Source organism: Capsella rubella, unplaced genomic scaffold (genome assembly GCF_000375325.1).
Source record: "Capsella rubella cultivar Monte Gargano unplaced genomic scaffold, Caprub1_0 scaffold_1, whole genome shotgun sequence".
Lineage (NCBI taxonomy): Eukaryota > Viridiplantae > Streptophyta > Magnoliopsida > Brassicales > Brassicaceae > Capsella > Capsella rubella.
The window spans coordinates 1,466,735-1,482,958 of NW_006238923.1; the positions used below are offsets into that span (position 1 = coordinate 1,466,735).

Here is a 16,224-nt window from a genome sequence, read left to right on the forward strand (position 1 = left end):
TTTTAATAGACTTACATCTATTAAATATTTTTTTTTTAAAACCCGATTATTTTAGTAATTTATATTTTCTACAGTCTGAAAGATTCATTGATTAATGGAAGAAACTTTTAATGATTGGTAATCTATAATGCAAATCTTTCTTGTCGAAAGGTTTAATTTATAAATTTCACAAATTTTTCTTGTGATGCATCTATTTTTTTTACAAAAGTAACACAACCAATAGCCTTGACTTCACTGTTTATTTTATATCCTAATATTTGATTATCAAAATACCAAATTTTAACAAAGTGTGTCTTTTAGAAAGAAAAAAGAAATAACAAATCAATCTACATGGTCGAACCGGCCACTAATTGGAAGTTATGTGAATCAAGCGGTGGCTTTGGAGAGCTGCTTAAAAATGTCGGTTATCTCGCTAACCGGTGAATCAGCCTTGATAGAACCAATAAAAGGACTCTCTGACGGAACGATGTCGTCTCGAAGGTCTGTTGAGCGGAGAAGAGCATCAGAGCCCAATGTCACGAGCCCCTTGAGGATCACAGTCTTGTGAGTGCCGGAGATCAATTCCTCATAGTCCGTATCCCCGAGTTCTCCAACCACGACGTACATGTTCGCCACGTTCAGCCTCCACCTCACGAACAAGTACCTTCACCCCAAATATCAAATCGCAATAATAAGAATAACACGCACCGGAGCTAAAACATATATATATATATATTCAATCAGGTTAGAGATGATCAACGGACCTGAGAGCCTGAGATCGAGAAGCAAGAAGAGGAACGATCTGGATTCTCGTTGAATTACGACAATACATTGGATGGCAACGAAGGCCTCTAAGTCGTAACTTCTGACGCAAGTCATCTACTCTCATCACCTGAATGAAACCCTGATATTATTAGATACTGCAGTATAGACCTTAGTACAGCCGCCAAACGAAAAATACTTCACCTTAGAACGGTCTTTGATCTGATACGCAACACAATGCGCATTGCTCGATGCCTTATCCTCCTGAATAAGACTCGGAGAGTCTTTGTTTCTAGCTTCACCACCAACCGCGGTTGTGTTCATCAGTTTCCACACCGTGTTCTTAAGCCCTTCCATGCCCCATCGGTAATCGATATGCGAGGAATAGTCGGGATCCGGAAGAAGCTTTCCCTCTTCCCCTCCTGGATAATAAACTTCGCTACCGCTGCTGCATATTAATGTGTCGAACTCGCTCACCTGAATCTTGGCACACTTCAAGAAGTGAGTTAATTCATCAAGCGGCATCGAAGTGGAAATTGCGAAACCAGAGTTTCTAGAAATCTGTGGATCCGATCGCACGGCTTTGATGATATTCTGAATCATCGGAACCATAGCGTTCTCATCCGGGGCTCCCTTATCGTCATAGCAATCAACCGCTAAAACCACCAACTTCTCCCGCCGCCTCAAAACCGGATACTTGCTACTCAAGTTATCAGCTTGCTTCTTCCCCAGTAATTCCGGTTTGCTCTTGATTTCAGGTTTCCTCATCCGGCTCATGATTTGTTTAACTGGATCAGTAGAATTCGGTTCAAGAGACCCGTTCAACGACGGTTTATCTCCATCCACAGAGAGTCTCAGAGACATATCTTGAACGTCTTTCAGAGAGTCGTTGAGTGAAAATTCGTCGTCTTGAGCAGCCATTTCATCTGCATCCGTTTGCCACTGCGGATGTCTCATACGGCACGCGGCTATACGTGTCAGGTAAGTCCGGCAATGCTCAGGCCATGAGAAGAGGTGAATGTTCTTCCAACCGTTAATCCTGCACTCATTCCATAAATTCTTCTCCGATACCAGCTTCAGCAACGCATTCGCTATTGCTTCTTGGTCGTGTGGATCCACAAGCAAACCGTTGTGCAATGCCTGAATTTAAATACCATGAGAAATACACAAGTATTACCAATTGATATGATTTTCAGTTTCAGGACACCTTGCTTACCCGATGTATATCGACTGGTCCTCCATTCTTGGTTGCCACCATAGGAAGTCCATGAGCAGCAGCCTGCATATTTCAATTTTGGTTTAAGTGGATTGGACACTGTGTAAGGACTACACATTTAATCACATATGCATACTTTACCTCAATGAGTGTAAGGCCAAAAGGCTCAACCAAAGCTGGATTTATGAAAACACCCTTTGTATTTGCAGCGAGTCGGTATATATCAGGAACATCAGACTGTTTATGATGCTTTGGATATGCGACAGATCCATAAAGGTCATACTTGTCAATGAGTTTTAAGACGGTTGTTAGAACGCTAGCATTTCCAGATGACAACTCATCTATATCATCTCGATTTCCCATAATCAAAGTCTGCGAAGCATAGAAGAACGAATTTCAGAAACAGAAAATTATTTGGTTCTCAATCCCCGAGAATTCGAAAAACCATGTAAAAGTTACCAGATTAGCTAGCTCCCGTAGATGCCGACATTCTCCAAAAGCTTTCAAAAGAGTGGTTATGTTTTTCTTTGGGTCTGGTCTTGATAATGCCAAGATCATCGGTTTGTGAGGATTTGTAAAAAATCTCATAACCTGCGAAGTTCATGCAGCGAAACATCAAACACAATATGCCAAAACAAACCTCTAAAGAATAATATAATAAAGATGCATAGGAAAACTCACTTCAGACCAGATAGTTGGAACCGCTTTAGGAGAAGATCCTTCGGCTCCTCCTACTAAGGAAGCCAAATCTCCTTCACCCTCAGGTGTATCTTCTTGAACCTCAACGTTTGTGAAATCCATTCCCGGAGGAATGACCTGCACAAACGGACTCACTCACTCAATCTTACGTTAATCAAAACTTTTTCAAGCTGGCTAGTTTTAGGTGTACTTACGGCCATTCTTGGCATGAACCTTCCGTGGCAATTAACACCACGCCTAGCACGAGCTCTCAAGACTTTCTCGAGCTTTACATCGAACCCATCATAGAGTCCCCATTGTTCATCAATCTCCTGCCTCGTGCTAGTTATAACAAGCTCTGCAGCATCCAGAGAAAGCTCCTCTGCTTCAATCCTCCTCCTGATCTTATAGGTGGAATTGATATCCTCCTTGGATTGCCTCCCTTGTTTCAAAAGCTGCTCAAGCTTGTTTCTTCCTAGAGAATGACCCGTCAAGACCATAGGAACGTTTAAAGCACCAGAAAGCAGAGCAGCAGTATCCCCTGCATCAGCGTAATGCCCATGAATCACATATGGCCACACTGGTTTCCCCTTGCCAATCTGTTCTCCCAAAACTTTTGACATGTTAAGAATGTGAGCTAAAGCTCCATCAACGAATTCTTGGATAAAAGGCCAGAGAATCTCTTTTCTTAAGTACTTATCACGTGGACCAAATGGTATTCTAATGATATAAGCTCCACTGCTTTCCCCTGTTTCATCGCCATCACAATCTTCAGCAGAAGCAGTGGTTAGCATCTCTGTTGGCTCTGCATAGCTCCAATCAACATCAGGTGAGCATATCTGGCGCGTAAACAGATCAACTCGGTACACACCAGGCATTCTCGCTAAAGCTCGAGCTAGCTCCACAACATATTTCACCTACAAAGTAAACAAGTTTAGCAATCCGAGACACCACATTCAAAGTTATTGAAAACTTGAAGTATAATATACCTGTCCACCAGTATCCGAATCGCTTCCAAGCTCCATGTTTTCCCCACGAACCAACCCGTGCAAACTGAAAAATCAACACACTCTTGATATGTATATCTAACAAAATCGAAGAAGAATCAAAGGAAGCAAGAGAGAGAAAAAAAAATACCTAATAAGGACAATGTAAAGACGGTTCTCCTTCTTATCATCAGACCAGAGTTCGAGATTGGATAAATTGCGATGCAGTTGTCTTCGAGGTGTCTCCGGTTGCACAATTTCTCCAAGACCATCTCCTTTCTCTCCTTCTGATAAATCGTCAGACAAATCTTCTGCCGCATCTCTTCTTCCTTGTTCCCTTTCCAATCTCCTATTCGCTATTCGCTGCGAATCCTCCCATTCCAACTATAACATCCATCCACCGATATATATATATCTAAGTCCGTAACAGGTTCACATGCAAAAAACAAAATAAAACACAAAAAGAAACAACAACTATGAAGAACCTGCTTCTTCTTGCGAGTGAGATGCCAGATTCTCCAACACATATTCTCCAATCGAGAGTTGCGTTCACGAGAATTGCGAGTGGCGACGACTTTGAGCCAAGTCCGGTGAAGATCGGTTTCATCGACACCAGTAACAACTTCCTCAACGAAGTATTTAGTGGGATTGAAATATTGTCCATCAGCTTCTCGCAGATTCAAAGCCGCTTGTGGTTTCTGCTGTGTTTCTTCAATCCCCTGAGCTTGGCTATCAAGAATCGCCTCCAGATACCCATTTATCCACTCGTTCCCCGCCATTCTGAGTTTTTCCCCGAGCAAGTTCTGTTTCTCTTCTTTTTCTCTCGAGATAAGGGGGATCTTTCGTTCTTTCTTGGAGAGTAAGAAAGTAAGAGTGAGTTAGCGTGAAAGAAAGAAACAGAGAGCTGAAAATGAAAAGTGTAAACAATCGAGACAAATAGAAAGCTAAAAAGTGATTGCGGGAAAAAGTTTACTTTAGGGAATTCTGGGTAAAGAAGGTCAGAGGATTTTACACAAATGGCGGATTTAACGTGAGAGAGAGAGAGAGAGAGAGATCATCGGTAGAGTAGTCTAGTGTAGTAGCATGTGCATTCAGAGAAAGAGCAACTTAGCGGTGGGTGGATGACGACACGTGTATGTGTCGACGTGGCAATGCAACTGAAAGAGAGATCAAATAGGAGAGTTTGTTTTATCTTCTCTGTCCGCTTCCCTATGCGATTCTCTCTCTCGAAACCCTCTGATCCACTTAGCGACTTCCACGATATATACTTACTAAATCTCATTTTCTTTTTTCCTAAATCAGAATTACTATTACTGGCGGTAGAAACATCTTCTACGATTTATCCCTCAGATGATATGGATATGTAAGACGAGAAAACTTTATTGTCAAACTGGTTAAAAGAAGTGACTAATATCTAGGAAACAACTTTATCTTCCTCCTTTGTTTTAGGAAGAATGACACACACATTGACAATTCAATGAGTAGTCCTACTAAATCTATTGTAGAGGAAGAGAAAAACACACCTACTGCACGTATGTTACGTGGTAACTACTATGCTAAATCAACAACAGTCATATATATAAAAGCTAGGTCCTAACAAAACTTTACCGTTCTAATTTCTCTTAATGCTTTCATTTTTCTTCTTCGGATCGTGGCAGAAGAAGAGCTATTCTTTCTTTGTACCTCTTGATCTTCCTCAACCGTTCTTCTCTCAATCTGAAACCATAGAAATCCGCTTTTTCAATTACCAATATCTTATCATTTAAGACTGATCGATGAATCTTGCTGGGAGGTTTATCTTTCAAGTACTACAGTACAGGATCAAAAGAGCAAAAAGAGACGACAAGAAAGAACTATTGCGGAGCTTACCGTGCACGGATCTTCTTAGCTCGCTCAATGTGTCTTTTCAAAAGATCTTTCTCTGATAATTCTTTTACAGCTTCCTCGTCCTAAGATCATAAAGACAAGAGTGGAGACAAAAATTTCACTTAGTGACAATAGCTGAAACTAGCAACAGCAGGAAAGAATCAGACTGATGTGTTCCATTATGCTCAGGTAGAATCTACTGTTCTTGAAAAGTTAACACAAACCTCTTCGTCTTCATCAGCTGATTCTTCAGCTGGCACGCTTGTCTCTGTCATATCCACAGGTAACGGCCTTGGTAAAGGTTTCATTATACCACTCCTTTGCGGCTGTCAACAGAGAAACTGCAAGTTAGATTGGTCCCAGATATATAACTACCCTTATTGGTTACGCTGGAGGGATTGCAGATTCACAACTCCATTGTAAAAGCGGGACAGAAGCTTTAAGTTTGCATGTTGAAGATCATTCGAATAAGGTTGACTTAAAAAAACAAATCAAGAAAAAATCCTCTATCTAGTTTACCAGCACGATGCAAATAGGTGGATAGACAAAACTAACTAAGTTTCCAAATTCGAGTAAAATTGGCATTTTGAAGAGGGCTTCTTAATCAAAACCTCACAACCCATTATCTCGAAAGTAACAACCGATTAATCCTTATGTCAACTTGTCAAGCGGAATAATCTACGACATTAAGCTTTTTACATCATACTTTAACGGCAGAAATACAATGATGCGAACCTGAATTCCTACGTGAGCACCATTTTTTAACCACGATCGACCAAGTGAGTAAAGAGAAGCTCCTTCAGTGATTCTGACCTGTAAACAATTGATAAATGTCACAATCTAAACTAAACAGATGTCTTTTGCAAACTCTCAAACAAGCAATACATATGATAATGCAAACAGAGATACATAGTAGGCTTAGGCTTACCTTTCTCCCTCTAACAAGAATAAGAGCCTCATCCTTGCCTCTAATACCAAGGAAGAAGAAACAGCAAAACAACTAAGTTTCTCGAACAAGTTTATATATATATATATAAGTTTCTCAATGAATCCAAAAGAAAGATAATATATAAGTAGAGAAATCTGATGTTCACCTGGCCTTTCTATTCCTGCTGGTGTCTTGAACAGAAGTTCGGGGCGGGGCAACCTAAGTAGTCGACAAATGATCATGAGTAGTTGTATTTGAGAAAGATAAGCACTCTTCTAAACCTATTGACAAATGATATACTTGCATAATCCGATTAGTTAATAGACAGACAACAAATAAAAAGAACCAATCTTCCATATTTTTGAGCAACAGGTAAATTCATGTTCATTAGTAATAAGAGAATGCTAAACTAATCAAAATTCAAGTAACTACACGCATCAGTTCAAGTGAGAAGCACTCTAAAGAAAATGGATACAATAATAACCAAGATGATTCTCAACCGCAGAGCAGTCAATTCTACTAAGCTTCCAATCAAAATTAGCAATAATCTTTCCACTACTCAACTAGAATCTAAACATTAAGAAATGAAACAAACCAAGCAGAATTGGCAGGAAGCTAAGAGTTAAATAAGCAAAAAATCTGACCCGCGGTTGCAGAAACTGAGGACTTCCTCGCCTGGGACCCGACCCAACAGGAGAAGCCGCTCCAAGGCGTGGTAACTGAGGATTTCTCCCCCTCATTAACTGCATCATGGTTTCCATTTGAGTCGGTCCAAACTGTCGAAGATTGTAAGCCACACCCGGGCGAGGAGGGTACCCACTCTGATCAGCGAGGAACCCTCGAACGGGTCGGGCTGGAAACCCTCGACCCGGAGGAGCAAACGGGTAAAGAACCGCCGACGGATCTTGATTCGGGCGTATGTTTGGAATTGACTGCGCGTAGAGGTTATTATGAGCTTGTTGTAACGGATTAGGATGGCGAAACGGAGCTATGGGTCTGTAAGTCGGCGGCGGTGGTGGCGGCGGAGCAGGAGGTGGCTGAGACGGCGGTAGTATGGTAGTGTTTACTGGTCTCGCAAGAGTTTCGGAAGCGGTGGAGAGAGACGGAGACTCCATTACAGAAGCGGAGGCGTTGGAATCGGGAATTGACATTCCGACGGCGGAAGGAATTTGTCGATTCGATGTTCAAAAAAAAACAAAAAAAAAAAGTTTCAAATTTGGTCTCACGGTTTAATATTGCGCTAACCCTCTGGTTCGTTTGGAGGTTTCTAGGTTTTGGGCCGATATGGGCCTTATTGTATCAGAGTGAATTTATAAGCACGGGAGTTAAGAGTGAGAGAGATCGCATTTCCTTTAATTGGGAGAGAGAAGGATAGGATTCAGAAGGATGATGAAGTATAGATGAATGCGCGATAAACCCTTGCTCTTCTTCTTCTACCTTCAGCTTCGATTGTTCTCAGCCTCGGTTCGTAACTTCTTCTTCCTCTAATTTCTCTCATGGGTTTAAGAAATATATTTATCGATTTTGTTTGCTTTATGGGTTAATATATAATTCGTGGAAGCGCTGGGTTAGGTTTGCAATGTTCTAGCTAGTCTTGAGTAATCTCTAGGAATCGGAATTGATTGCTATCTCTCAGGAGTTTTGTGTTCATTGGATGAGATTTTATATGTTTACAGTCATTCTGCTCAAATTCGGTTTCCCATATTTCGTTTGAATAAATAAACACTTCAATTTTTTTCATCTGGTTTTGTATGGATAGGTAGTTTAGTTGGCAAGGATGATAACTGGATGTAGCACACCAAGTGCACATGTTCTAACGAGCCCTCGGGCATTCAAGTCATCATCATACAGAGCTGTATCAGGACGGACTCATCATTGTCTTGCTCGAAGTTCATTGTCTTCACCATTTAATGAGCTTCAATCTAGAGTGCCGAGAGGCATGTGAATTTCTTCTATTCATATGGTTTCAAACACATAATACCATCAAAAGACTTTTTCAGAGTTCCTGCTTTTGTTTACTTGACGCAATCTTGTGTACTTTGATTGTTTCAGGTGTGCCTCTGTCATATCTCTCTGCCTCGTCTTCTCTGCTTCTGAATGGAGAACAAGGTAGTTTGTCTGGTACATTACCTGTGTTACCTGTTCGAAGAAAAACCCTTTTGACCCCGCGAGCATCAAAAGATGTACCTTCTAGCTTCCGATTTCCTCCAATGACCAAAAAGCCACAATGGTGGTGGAGAACGTTGGCATGCCTACCTTACCTAATGCCTCTGCACGAAACATGGATGTATGCAGAAACAGCTTACCATCTCCACCCGTTCCTAGAAGATTTTGAATTCTTAACCTACCCATTTTTGGGCGCCATTGGAAGACTGCCAAGCTGGTTCCTCATGGCCTACTTCTTTGTAGCTTATCTAGGGATAGTGCGGAGAAAAGAATGGCCGCACTTCTTCAGGTTCCATGTAGTGATGGGTATGCTTCTTGAAATCGCTCTTCAGGTTATTGGAACCGTTAGCAAGTGGATGCCTCTTGGAGTCTATTGGGGTAAGTTTGGGATGCACTTCTGGACTGCTGTTGCGTTTGCTTATCTGTTCACAGTCCTGGAAAGCATACGGTGTGCACTTGCGGGTATGTACGCCGATATTCCGTTCGTCTGTGATGCTGCGTATATCCAGATCCCATACGACTAATAGGAATCATCAGTAGATCGTTGTAACTCTTTGATTTATATATTGTGTTTGTTAGGGCCTTGTGTTGTTACTATGTCTCTTCTTGAATTATGTTTGTAATATTTCATCGTTTCATGAACTCAGTACTCAGCCATCAAAATTTTAGTCATTTGAACATGGATCAAACCAAAAATCTGAAGTTTTAACTTGTTTGGATCAAGTCGTAAGTTATAAGCGAAAACAAGTATGAGATATGTTTCAAAGAAACTATAAGTAGGTGGACTTAATTGTAAAGTTGAAAATATATATATCTCCTCTCACATATTATTGTTATTTATTTACCTCCAAAATTACTCTTTTTAAAAACCCTAATTTTGACACCCGTAGTTCACATAAACCCTGAGCTCGCCCACCACCAAAGAGCCTCGACGAGGACAACATTGATCCGGACCAAGATGGGAAGTTCGGTCTGCGACGAGTGCAAGCTAAATCCTTGGAAGTACAAGTGTCCCGGATGTTCGATTCGATCGTGTGGCCTCTCTTGTGTGAAAGCCCACAAGCAGCGAACAGGTTGTACCGGAAAAAGGAAGCTCACCGACTTCGTCCCCCTCTCACAATTCGACGATAATCTCCTTCTTTCTGGTACAGTTGAACTTGAGTTTGAATTTCGTGAAAAATCGATCTTTAAAGTCCTATTATGATCTGCTGTATACATGTTTCCATGGATTATGCTTTGACAATTCGTTTTGGTAGACGTTACTTTCTTGTTTAATTGATGAATTTTGTTTTAATATATGTTTTCTGTGTTAGACTACAATATGCTTGAAGAAACAAAAAGAGTGGCGGAGGCTGCTCAGAGAATGAGAAATAAGTTATGCACATACCCTTTTTATAAGTTACCCTATCATCTTCGGAGTCTTCGAACTGCTGCTGCTAGCCGCCGAACAAAGCTATGGTTTGCCCCTAGTGGAATGTTGAAGAGCGAAAAGAATCAGAGTCGATACGATAATAAGTAATCCTTTTATTCTAAGCTTGAGCTCCATGATTACATATATGTTATATCAAAATTCAGGGTTTTTGTGTATTATTTTGTGGTACTCTCAGCCGTGCTAATATCCCTTCTAGTGTATGGTTAGGATCAAGGACTTATGGTTTTCCAAGTTTGGGGGTTAATCTGTTTGTATGAGTTTGTCAAAGCTTAATTTTTCTCTGCAGTTTTTTTTTTTGTTTTCGTTTGATGGTCAATGATTTAGCTTTAGAATAGTCATTGTAATTGATCTTGATCTTCTTTGCCTTAACTAAATTGATTCTATAGCCTTACTTCCTAACCAGTCCTTTGCTGTTGATGGATTTTTGCCGTAGGAGGAGATGCATCTCGTGGACAATTGAGTGGCGGTTTCACTCTACGGATGTGATTCTTGTTGACCACGGGTTAGTATTCTCTTGGACTGAAAATCATGTTTGTTTATTGGTCTGTCATGTTGATACTTATACAAATTCCATCCCAGAGTTGGTGAAGATACAAATCTATGCTCGGTGATAGAGAATCATCTCAAGCCTGGACCGTGGATTCACAAGCTCAAGCCTTTCTGTGATGTGGATCTTGACTCTCTCAAACTTTTTATACGCCAATACCCAAAGGTTTGGTCTTATTCCCACTATCATTCCCATCTTTGTTGGTTCATATTATTATATATTATGCCATGGCTAACAAAATATTAATCTTTTTTCCCTTGGTCACAGGGTGCAAAGGCTCCTTTCAAGGAGCTGAACATCAAAGCTCCCTTGAGGCAACAGCTTGCCAAAATAGTTATATTAGAGTACCCAGTGATCCATGTATATCTACCTTCACAGAGCTATGACTTTGAAGTTATCAAAGACTTCTACCATACAAACACGACACCTAATCCTGTTGATTCCTTATATGATGGTCATGGAAGCACAAATGGTATAACCTTCCGAGAAGAAGAAATAGAAGAAGACGACATTGACTCCTTTGAGCCAAAGGTTCTTGATCTTCTGAAACAAATGAACTATAACCCCTGTCAGCAAGCCTCGGAGGAAAGCAAGGCTGCGGGAGGGGTCTCCGACAATCCGCATCCTCAGGTTGATCCCACAGAACAAGGGGATGCTGGTAACATGGAGCTTGAGTTTGAGCAAGAGTTAATAGACACATACTCGGATCTTTTTGCGGAAATGAACCCAGGTGATTATTTCAACTTTGAATGTGAATTTGCAAAGGGATTGGATTCAGATGATAATTGCAATCTCCAAACTTTAGCTACTGATTTCAACATTGATGGACTAGAAGAAGGGGAAATCATAGAATGATGATTGTCAGTTGCTCTGTACCGGCAAAAAGAAATTACTTCCGGTGAAATCTGGCCGCCCTGGATTATGTTCACGCCTGTAGCTACCGTTTTCAAGTACATTAGCTATTCTCGGTGTCATCCAAAGCTTCTACTGGAATGCAATAGCCAATCCATTCGATTGCAGAATCAATGCTCATAAGTTTGGAATCGATGCTCATTAGTTTTTACTTTGGGCTTTCAATGTTTATGTAGTTTCTAGATTACTTGGCTGTTTTGGGTGTGTAGCAAAATTGAATGTTTAAATACAAGATTACTGAAATGAAGAGATCCCAAACTGTTGTTCAGTCTTATCCTCTTATACGTATATCATCATAAACATATCTTGTCGTGTATCAGACTGTTTTCATAGTCAACGTATACCAAAGTTTCTACTTAAAAAGTTCTTTAGTAACGAACCAGGAGGAGGATCAACAAGATGTAAGTAAATATTATACGAACGGATATTGTATACCGAGCAATAAGAAAGAGAGCATACACGCAAACAGAAATATAAAAATTTGTAATCTAGATCATAATCATACCTGTTAAACTATATTTGAGGAAACAAATACATCGACTAAGTAATCATTAAAACTCTAAATATATACATTGAAGCCGTCGACATTTACTCGATTTGCAACTTTTCAATTCAACTCAATCCACCCTGCAGGCTTAGGACTTCGATATCCCTCAAGCTTGTAAAGAAGCACTAAAGAGTTGGCCTGTGGACATTGACACGGATCTGAATGAGTTGAGGATCCTTCGGGTCTTTTGATTTCACAACATGCTAAACGCATTCACACCCAGAACCATGAGATTTATATCGATGAGGCAAACAGCACATGTACCTCTTATTGGTTAGAGGAATACGGACATCTCTGTAGAAGGGATAAAGGGAAGAATCCTATCACCATAGAGTTCGTGTAGTTTCACCAAGAGCCGCCCGGAGTCAAGATCATCTTTCCATATCTGATCAAGGATTGCTCTCATAGTAATAGCCCGATCCCTGCCGCTTTCTTTCACTTTTCCATTTCTGCTTTCAGATTCGTTAGCATCAGAAGTTTGTTCTGATGAGGATGGTTGAACAGAGTTTTGTGGGGGATTCTCATTTTCCACTGGATTATCTACTTGCATTGGAGCTGAGCCAGTGTGATCTTGTGATTGTACACCATCTGGACCATCCATAGTTATCAATATTTTCCTGGGTGATTGGTTTTTTGAAGAGTCTACACTCAGCTTCCGCTTCTGGGGCTCAATATTGATTATCTTTCCCTTTCCCTTATCAAGGAAACTTGGTGATGGAGATGGTAAAGGTGGGAAGATTTTAAGGCGATCATGTATACACAAGCCTGCAGCACGCTGAAAAGCAAAATGGCACAGGTCCGTCAAAGAATGCCACTGATAATTCCATAACGATGAAATTATGCAAGGATTTCATGACTAACCAGCAAAGCTCCATATACACGCCACGCTTCGTAGCTCTTTGTCTGATTCTTTTGCTTCTCAGCATCTAGTTCCGGTTCAAGGAGACGTAGATATGGTTCAAGGTTTGATACAAGAAGAAGGCGTACCTACACAAGAAATAACATTCAAATGAGGAAAGCTAACAATGCAGGATAGCTGTGCTGAAGTTTTTGATAGCAGGATTATCTGATTCATGGAAGAGCTATTTAAGACTATAAAAGTCTACTTTCTCAATAATATGAGATGCAAGTCGGGAACAAGGTGTGGCGGGATCAAATTGTATATAGGATTCCTGTAAAGACCCTATATAGAAGGATGTGATAGATAACATTATCTCTGCGTGATATCTAATATTAGCATGCACAAACATTCTGAAAGGTCAAGGAATGACTTACAACATTGTGCCCCAAAGCTGCTAATCCTTGAATTGCACCATAGTGCTGAGTCAAAGCCTTTTTTGAGTCCAAAAGTGCATTGACTAAAGTTTTTGTAAGACGAGACTGGAGAGTAATATAAACAGCTCCATACCTGGAAGATTTCATTCAGACCACAGGGTTTCAGATGTTAAAGAATATTACGGTGAGATATGTGATATAAAAGTACAAGAAAATGGCTAACCCTTCTACGTAAAGGAGAAGACTATAGCAAGTTATTACTTATTGTTGTTAATTCAGACTTACCCATTTGTTTTTCCGCTCGAGCAGAAAGAAAAAGCAGATGTCAATAGCAAAGAGATCATCTAAAATAATTTAAGCAGACCATCTCAGGGTATTGCATACAATTTCAGTATAAAGTTTCATTATTAGTTCCAGTAAGCAATTATGTTCAGATCCCCACAATAAACGAAAAGCAAACACAGAGTTCATCACATGAAGGGAAAGAATAAACCTTTTACATATCAGGGCAACCAGATTTGCCGTAAAATCTCTGAGCTCCCAATGGTTGTCAGAAAATCTATTTCCAAGCTTTTTTGATACAAGGCATGTTACAACAGATGGCATCAATTGGTGGAGCTGACACCAAAAGAAAAAGTCCACTCAGCTTCATGGTTATGAAACAACGCTCAAACAGCCAACTCACTATCCCAAGGCTAAACTACATAGACATTATCCCAAGGCTGGCTTAAGTAATCTCAGTACAGATCAAAAGCATAATTTATTATTCATTTAAGGCAGAGGAGAGTACTTCCACACTTGAACTTGCATAACACAGACAAACACTACCACTAAACACCTTATATCCATAGTATGGAATATTAAATTAAAACTTGAAGAAGCCAAATTAAAAGCCTAAAGAAAATGGAGCTAACAATGTTTCCTAGATAGTGGCAAAAAATAGTCGAGAGAAAACTTACATAAGGCTCTATATGTATGTGAGGATTCTGAAGAAGACTTCTAACAGTGTGCATTAGATTAAACAAGAGTTGGAAGTCATTTAAACCACGTGAAACCTGCACCAGTGGAGAAAATTAAAACTGTAATCTGTAAAAGCTAATCATGGGTCTTCATTCTTTATACGAATTGCTCTTTGGTACATAATGTTTACCTCATCAGCAATGAAATTTGTAAAATATGGAACTAGAGGGTGAAGTCCTGAGTCTGAGGCCAAGCTTACTAATGCTTCTTTAAACAGAGCAGGATTTGACTTGCTCATTGCAAGTTCAGCAATCTTTTGGAAGTATAACTGTTAAGAGAATATAACAGATAAGTCTTATGCATGTACGATAGTATCCTGTGGTATTTAGTCTACATCATACCTGAAGTTCCCTAGATAGTACGTGCTTCACTGGTAGCCTAATGTCAATCAGAGGCCCGTCTTTTTGTTCATGGATTCTGTTTTCTGCAGGTGCTCTAATGACTAGAGACAGCACAAACAAGTGAAAAATATATTCAACACAGGAAAGAACAAGGCATTTCTTCAAAATTTTCTTGCTCATGATGATGAGCAAAACATTAATACAGATGGATCTGAATATATTTATTTTGATCCCTCATTAACATCAAACATAGAAAGAGGCTAGTTCACCTATGAATTCTGAAATATCACTGTACAGACTAATCTTTGTTCCATGTTGAAAAATTCAGTAAATGACTTCAGAACTCTAACCGAGACATAAGATTGAGAGACAAACCTTCTAAGGGAGCATTTTCTGGTATAGCTGGTTGCACTCCTTCAATAGCAAGCCAGTGACAAACAATTTCAGTATCAAGGGGAGCTTTTGGTAGTGGGGCTTCAATCACCTAAAACCATGAAATTTCTTGAAAAACGAAACAAAGAGCTTTAGCTGAAACAAAGAAAATATGCCAAATATCTTACCTCTTTGAAATCTACTTCTCTGTCATCAGTGTAGAACAAATCCCGATGGCCAATAGCTTTTCTGAAACGAAATGGTGCTCCTGAGGCAAAGCCATATATCGGCTGCAATAAACATGATCATTCTCAATAGATGCCTTAGAATTCAGTTAACTGCTATTGTGAAACATGTGAAAGCAATGTTTAACAGATGGGGCTATTCATATCCACCAGTAAAGCCAAACCTCAAAACCAGAAACCAGAAACCAGAAATATGGTTTACTGATAATCCACTAGCAAAACTCTAGATAAGGGAATTGGTGTCTAGTAAGGTACCTCAACGTTCCTTAAGTTGAGAGCACCATCAACATCCGAAGCTGTTAAAGTCGTTCTCTTTGAGTGACGCATGCATTTGATAGCTTCCTGAGACGACACCCAAAAAAACATGAATATGCTATTACCCAAAAAAAAACTCACCATAAAAACATAAGGACATGATTTAAGAAGAAAAAAAAAAGAAATCGGAAAGAAAAAAAGGTGACCTGCATGATCTCTCGAACACGATACTCAACATCAGGAGCAAGCATAAGAGCAGCCTCAGGTAACAAGTTGGTAATCCCAATACTTTGAGCTATAACCTCAACCGTTTCCTTAGGTACAATGCTCATCTTCTCTTCTCTTACCCAGACTGATTAAGCACTGTGGCAATAAAAAGGACACAGAAGAAACATCAACAATGATGATTTTGAGCACACAAAGTCTCCCAATTGAAACGCCTGGGCATACACTATGAATCGCAATTAAACAACAGCCAGAAACACACATATGCTAGCTACTGCAATACCACTCCGGAAGCTGCGATAAATTTTCCCCATTACCCAAATTTGACCAAAGAAATAAGTTGGAAAATTTACATGAAGCAGAGAAGAATTTGCTCTGAACGTCCGAGATCGAGACCACTTGAGAGGAAAGAAGCTCCGATTAACCGATGCCAAGTTCCGTCAAGCCTCCTCTAATTTGTGTGCAATTCACC

General features: G+C 40.0%; 5 protein-coding genes across 7 annotated transcripts; 2 read left to right on the plus strand and 3 right to left on the minus strand.

Annotated features, from left to right (window-relative positions):
* Positions 1-140: 140 nt before the first annotated feature.
* On the minus strand, positions 141-4,596 carry LOC17900430 (probable sucrose-phosphate synthase 3). The gene is made up of 11 exons (XM_006306584.2): positions 4,107-4,596; positions 3,773-4,005; positions 3,625-3,688; positions 2,851-3,552; positions 2,639-2,773; positions 2,417-2,548; positions 2,099-2,329; positions 1,958-2,020; positions 946-1,881; positions 744-871; positions 141-643 (listed from the first exon to the last, which is right to left on the minus strand). Exons 1-11 carry the CDS (start codon positions 4,398-4,400, stop codon positions 367-369), a joined length of 3,195 nt encoding a protein of 1,064 aa, XP_006306646.1. The 5' UTR covers positions 4,401-4,596; the 3' UTR covers positions 141-366.
* Positions 4,597-4,983: 387 nt separating this feature from the next.
* Positions 4,984-7,673, minus strand: LOC17897684 (ESX-1 secretion-associated protein EspI). The gene is made up of 7 exons (XM_006303971.2): positions 7,060-7,673; positions 6,582-6,634; positions 6,416-6,455; positions 6,223-6,300; positions 5,712-5,813; positions 5,491-5,570; positions 4,984-5,337 (listed from the first exon to the last, which is right to left on the minus strand). Exons 1-7 carry the CDS (start codon positions 7,564-7,566, stop codon positions 5,253-5,255), a joined length of 945 nt encoding a protein of 314 aa, XP_006304033.1. The 5' UTR covers positions 7,567-7,673; the 3' UTR covers positions 4,984-5,252.
* A 90-nt stretch (positions 7,674-7,763) lies between these two features.
* Positions 7,764-9,261, plus strand: LOC111832513 (protein TIC 20-I, chloroplastic). 2 transcript variants are annotated; one of them, XM_023789198.1, is made up of 3 exons: positions 7,764-7,879; positions 8,175-8,352; positions 8,468-9,261. In XM_023789198.1, the coding sequence occupies exons 2-3, from the start codon at positions 8,193-8,195 to the stop codon at positions 9,103-9,105; spliced, it is 798 nt and encodes a 265-aa protein (XP_023644966.1). In that variant the 5' UTR covers positions 7,764-7,879; positions 8,175-8,192; the 3' UTR covers positions 9,106-9,261. The 2 variants fall into 2 exon arrangements, with proteins under 2 accessions (XP_023644966.1, XP_023644967.1); XM_023789199.1 differs by having other exon boundaries at positions 7,774-7,879; positions 8,179-8,352.
* Positions 9,262-9,432: 171 nt separating this feature from the next.
* Positions 9,433-11,746, plus strand: LOC17898043 (box C/D snoRNA protein 1). The gene is made up of 5 exons (XM_023789197.1): positions 9,433-9,726; positions 9,895-10,096; positions 10,447-10,515; positions 10,593-10,725; positions 10,828-11,746. Exons 1-5 carry the CDS (start codon positions 9,540-9,542, stop codon positions 11,413-11,415), a joined length of 1,179 nt encoding a protein of 392 aa, XP_023644965.1. The 5' UTR covers positions 9,433-9,539; the 3' UTR covers positions 11,416-11,746.
* A 127-nt stretch (positions 11,747-11,873) lies between these two features.
* LOC17899583 (transcription initiation factor TFIID subunit 6) lies at positions 11,874-16,221 on the minus strand. 2 transcript variants are annotated; one of them, XM_023789365.1, is made up of 13 exons: positions 16,106-16,221; positions 15,734-15,890; positions 15,528-15,614; positions 15,216-15,317; positions 15,031-15,139; positions 14,656-14,756; positions 14,445-14,582; positions 14,254-14,349; positions 13,788-13,912; positions 13,295-13,427; positions 12,881-13,006; positions 12,284-12,794; positions 11,874-12,157 (listed from the first exon to the last, which is right to left on the minus strand). In XM_023789365.1, exons 2-12 carry the CDS (start codon positions 15,857-15,859, stop codon positions 12,294-12,296), a joined length of 1,644 nt encoding a protein of 547 aa, XP_023645133.1. In that variant the 5' UTR covers positions 15,860-15,890; positions 16,106-16,221; the 3' UTR covers positions 11,874-12,157; positions 12,284-12,293. The 2 variants fall into 2 exon arrangements, with proteins under 2 accessions (XP_023645133.1, XP_006307177.1); XM_006307115.2 differs by having other exon boundaries at positions 11,874-12,794.
* Between the last annotated feature and the right edge of the window lie 3 nt (positions 16,222-16,224).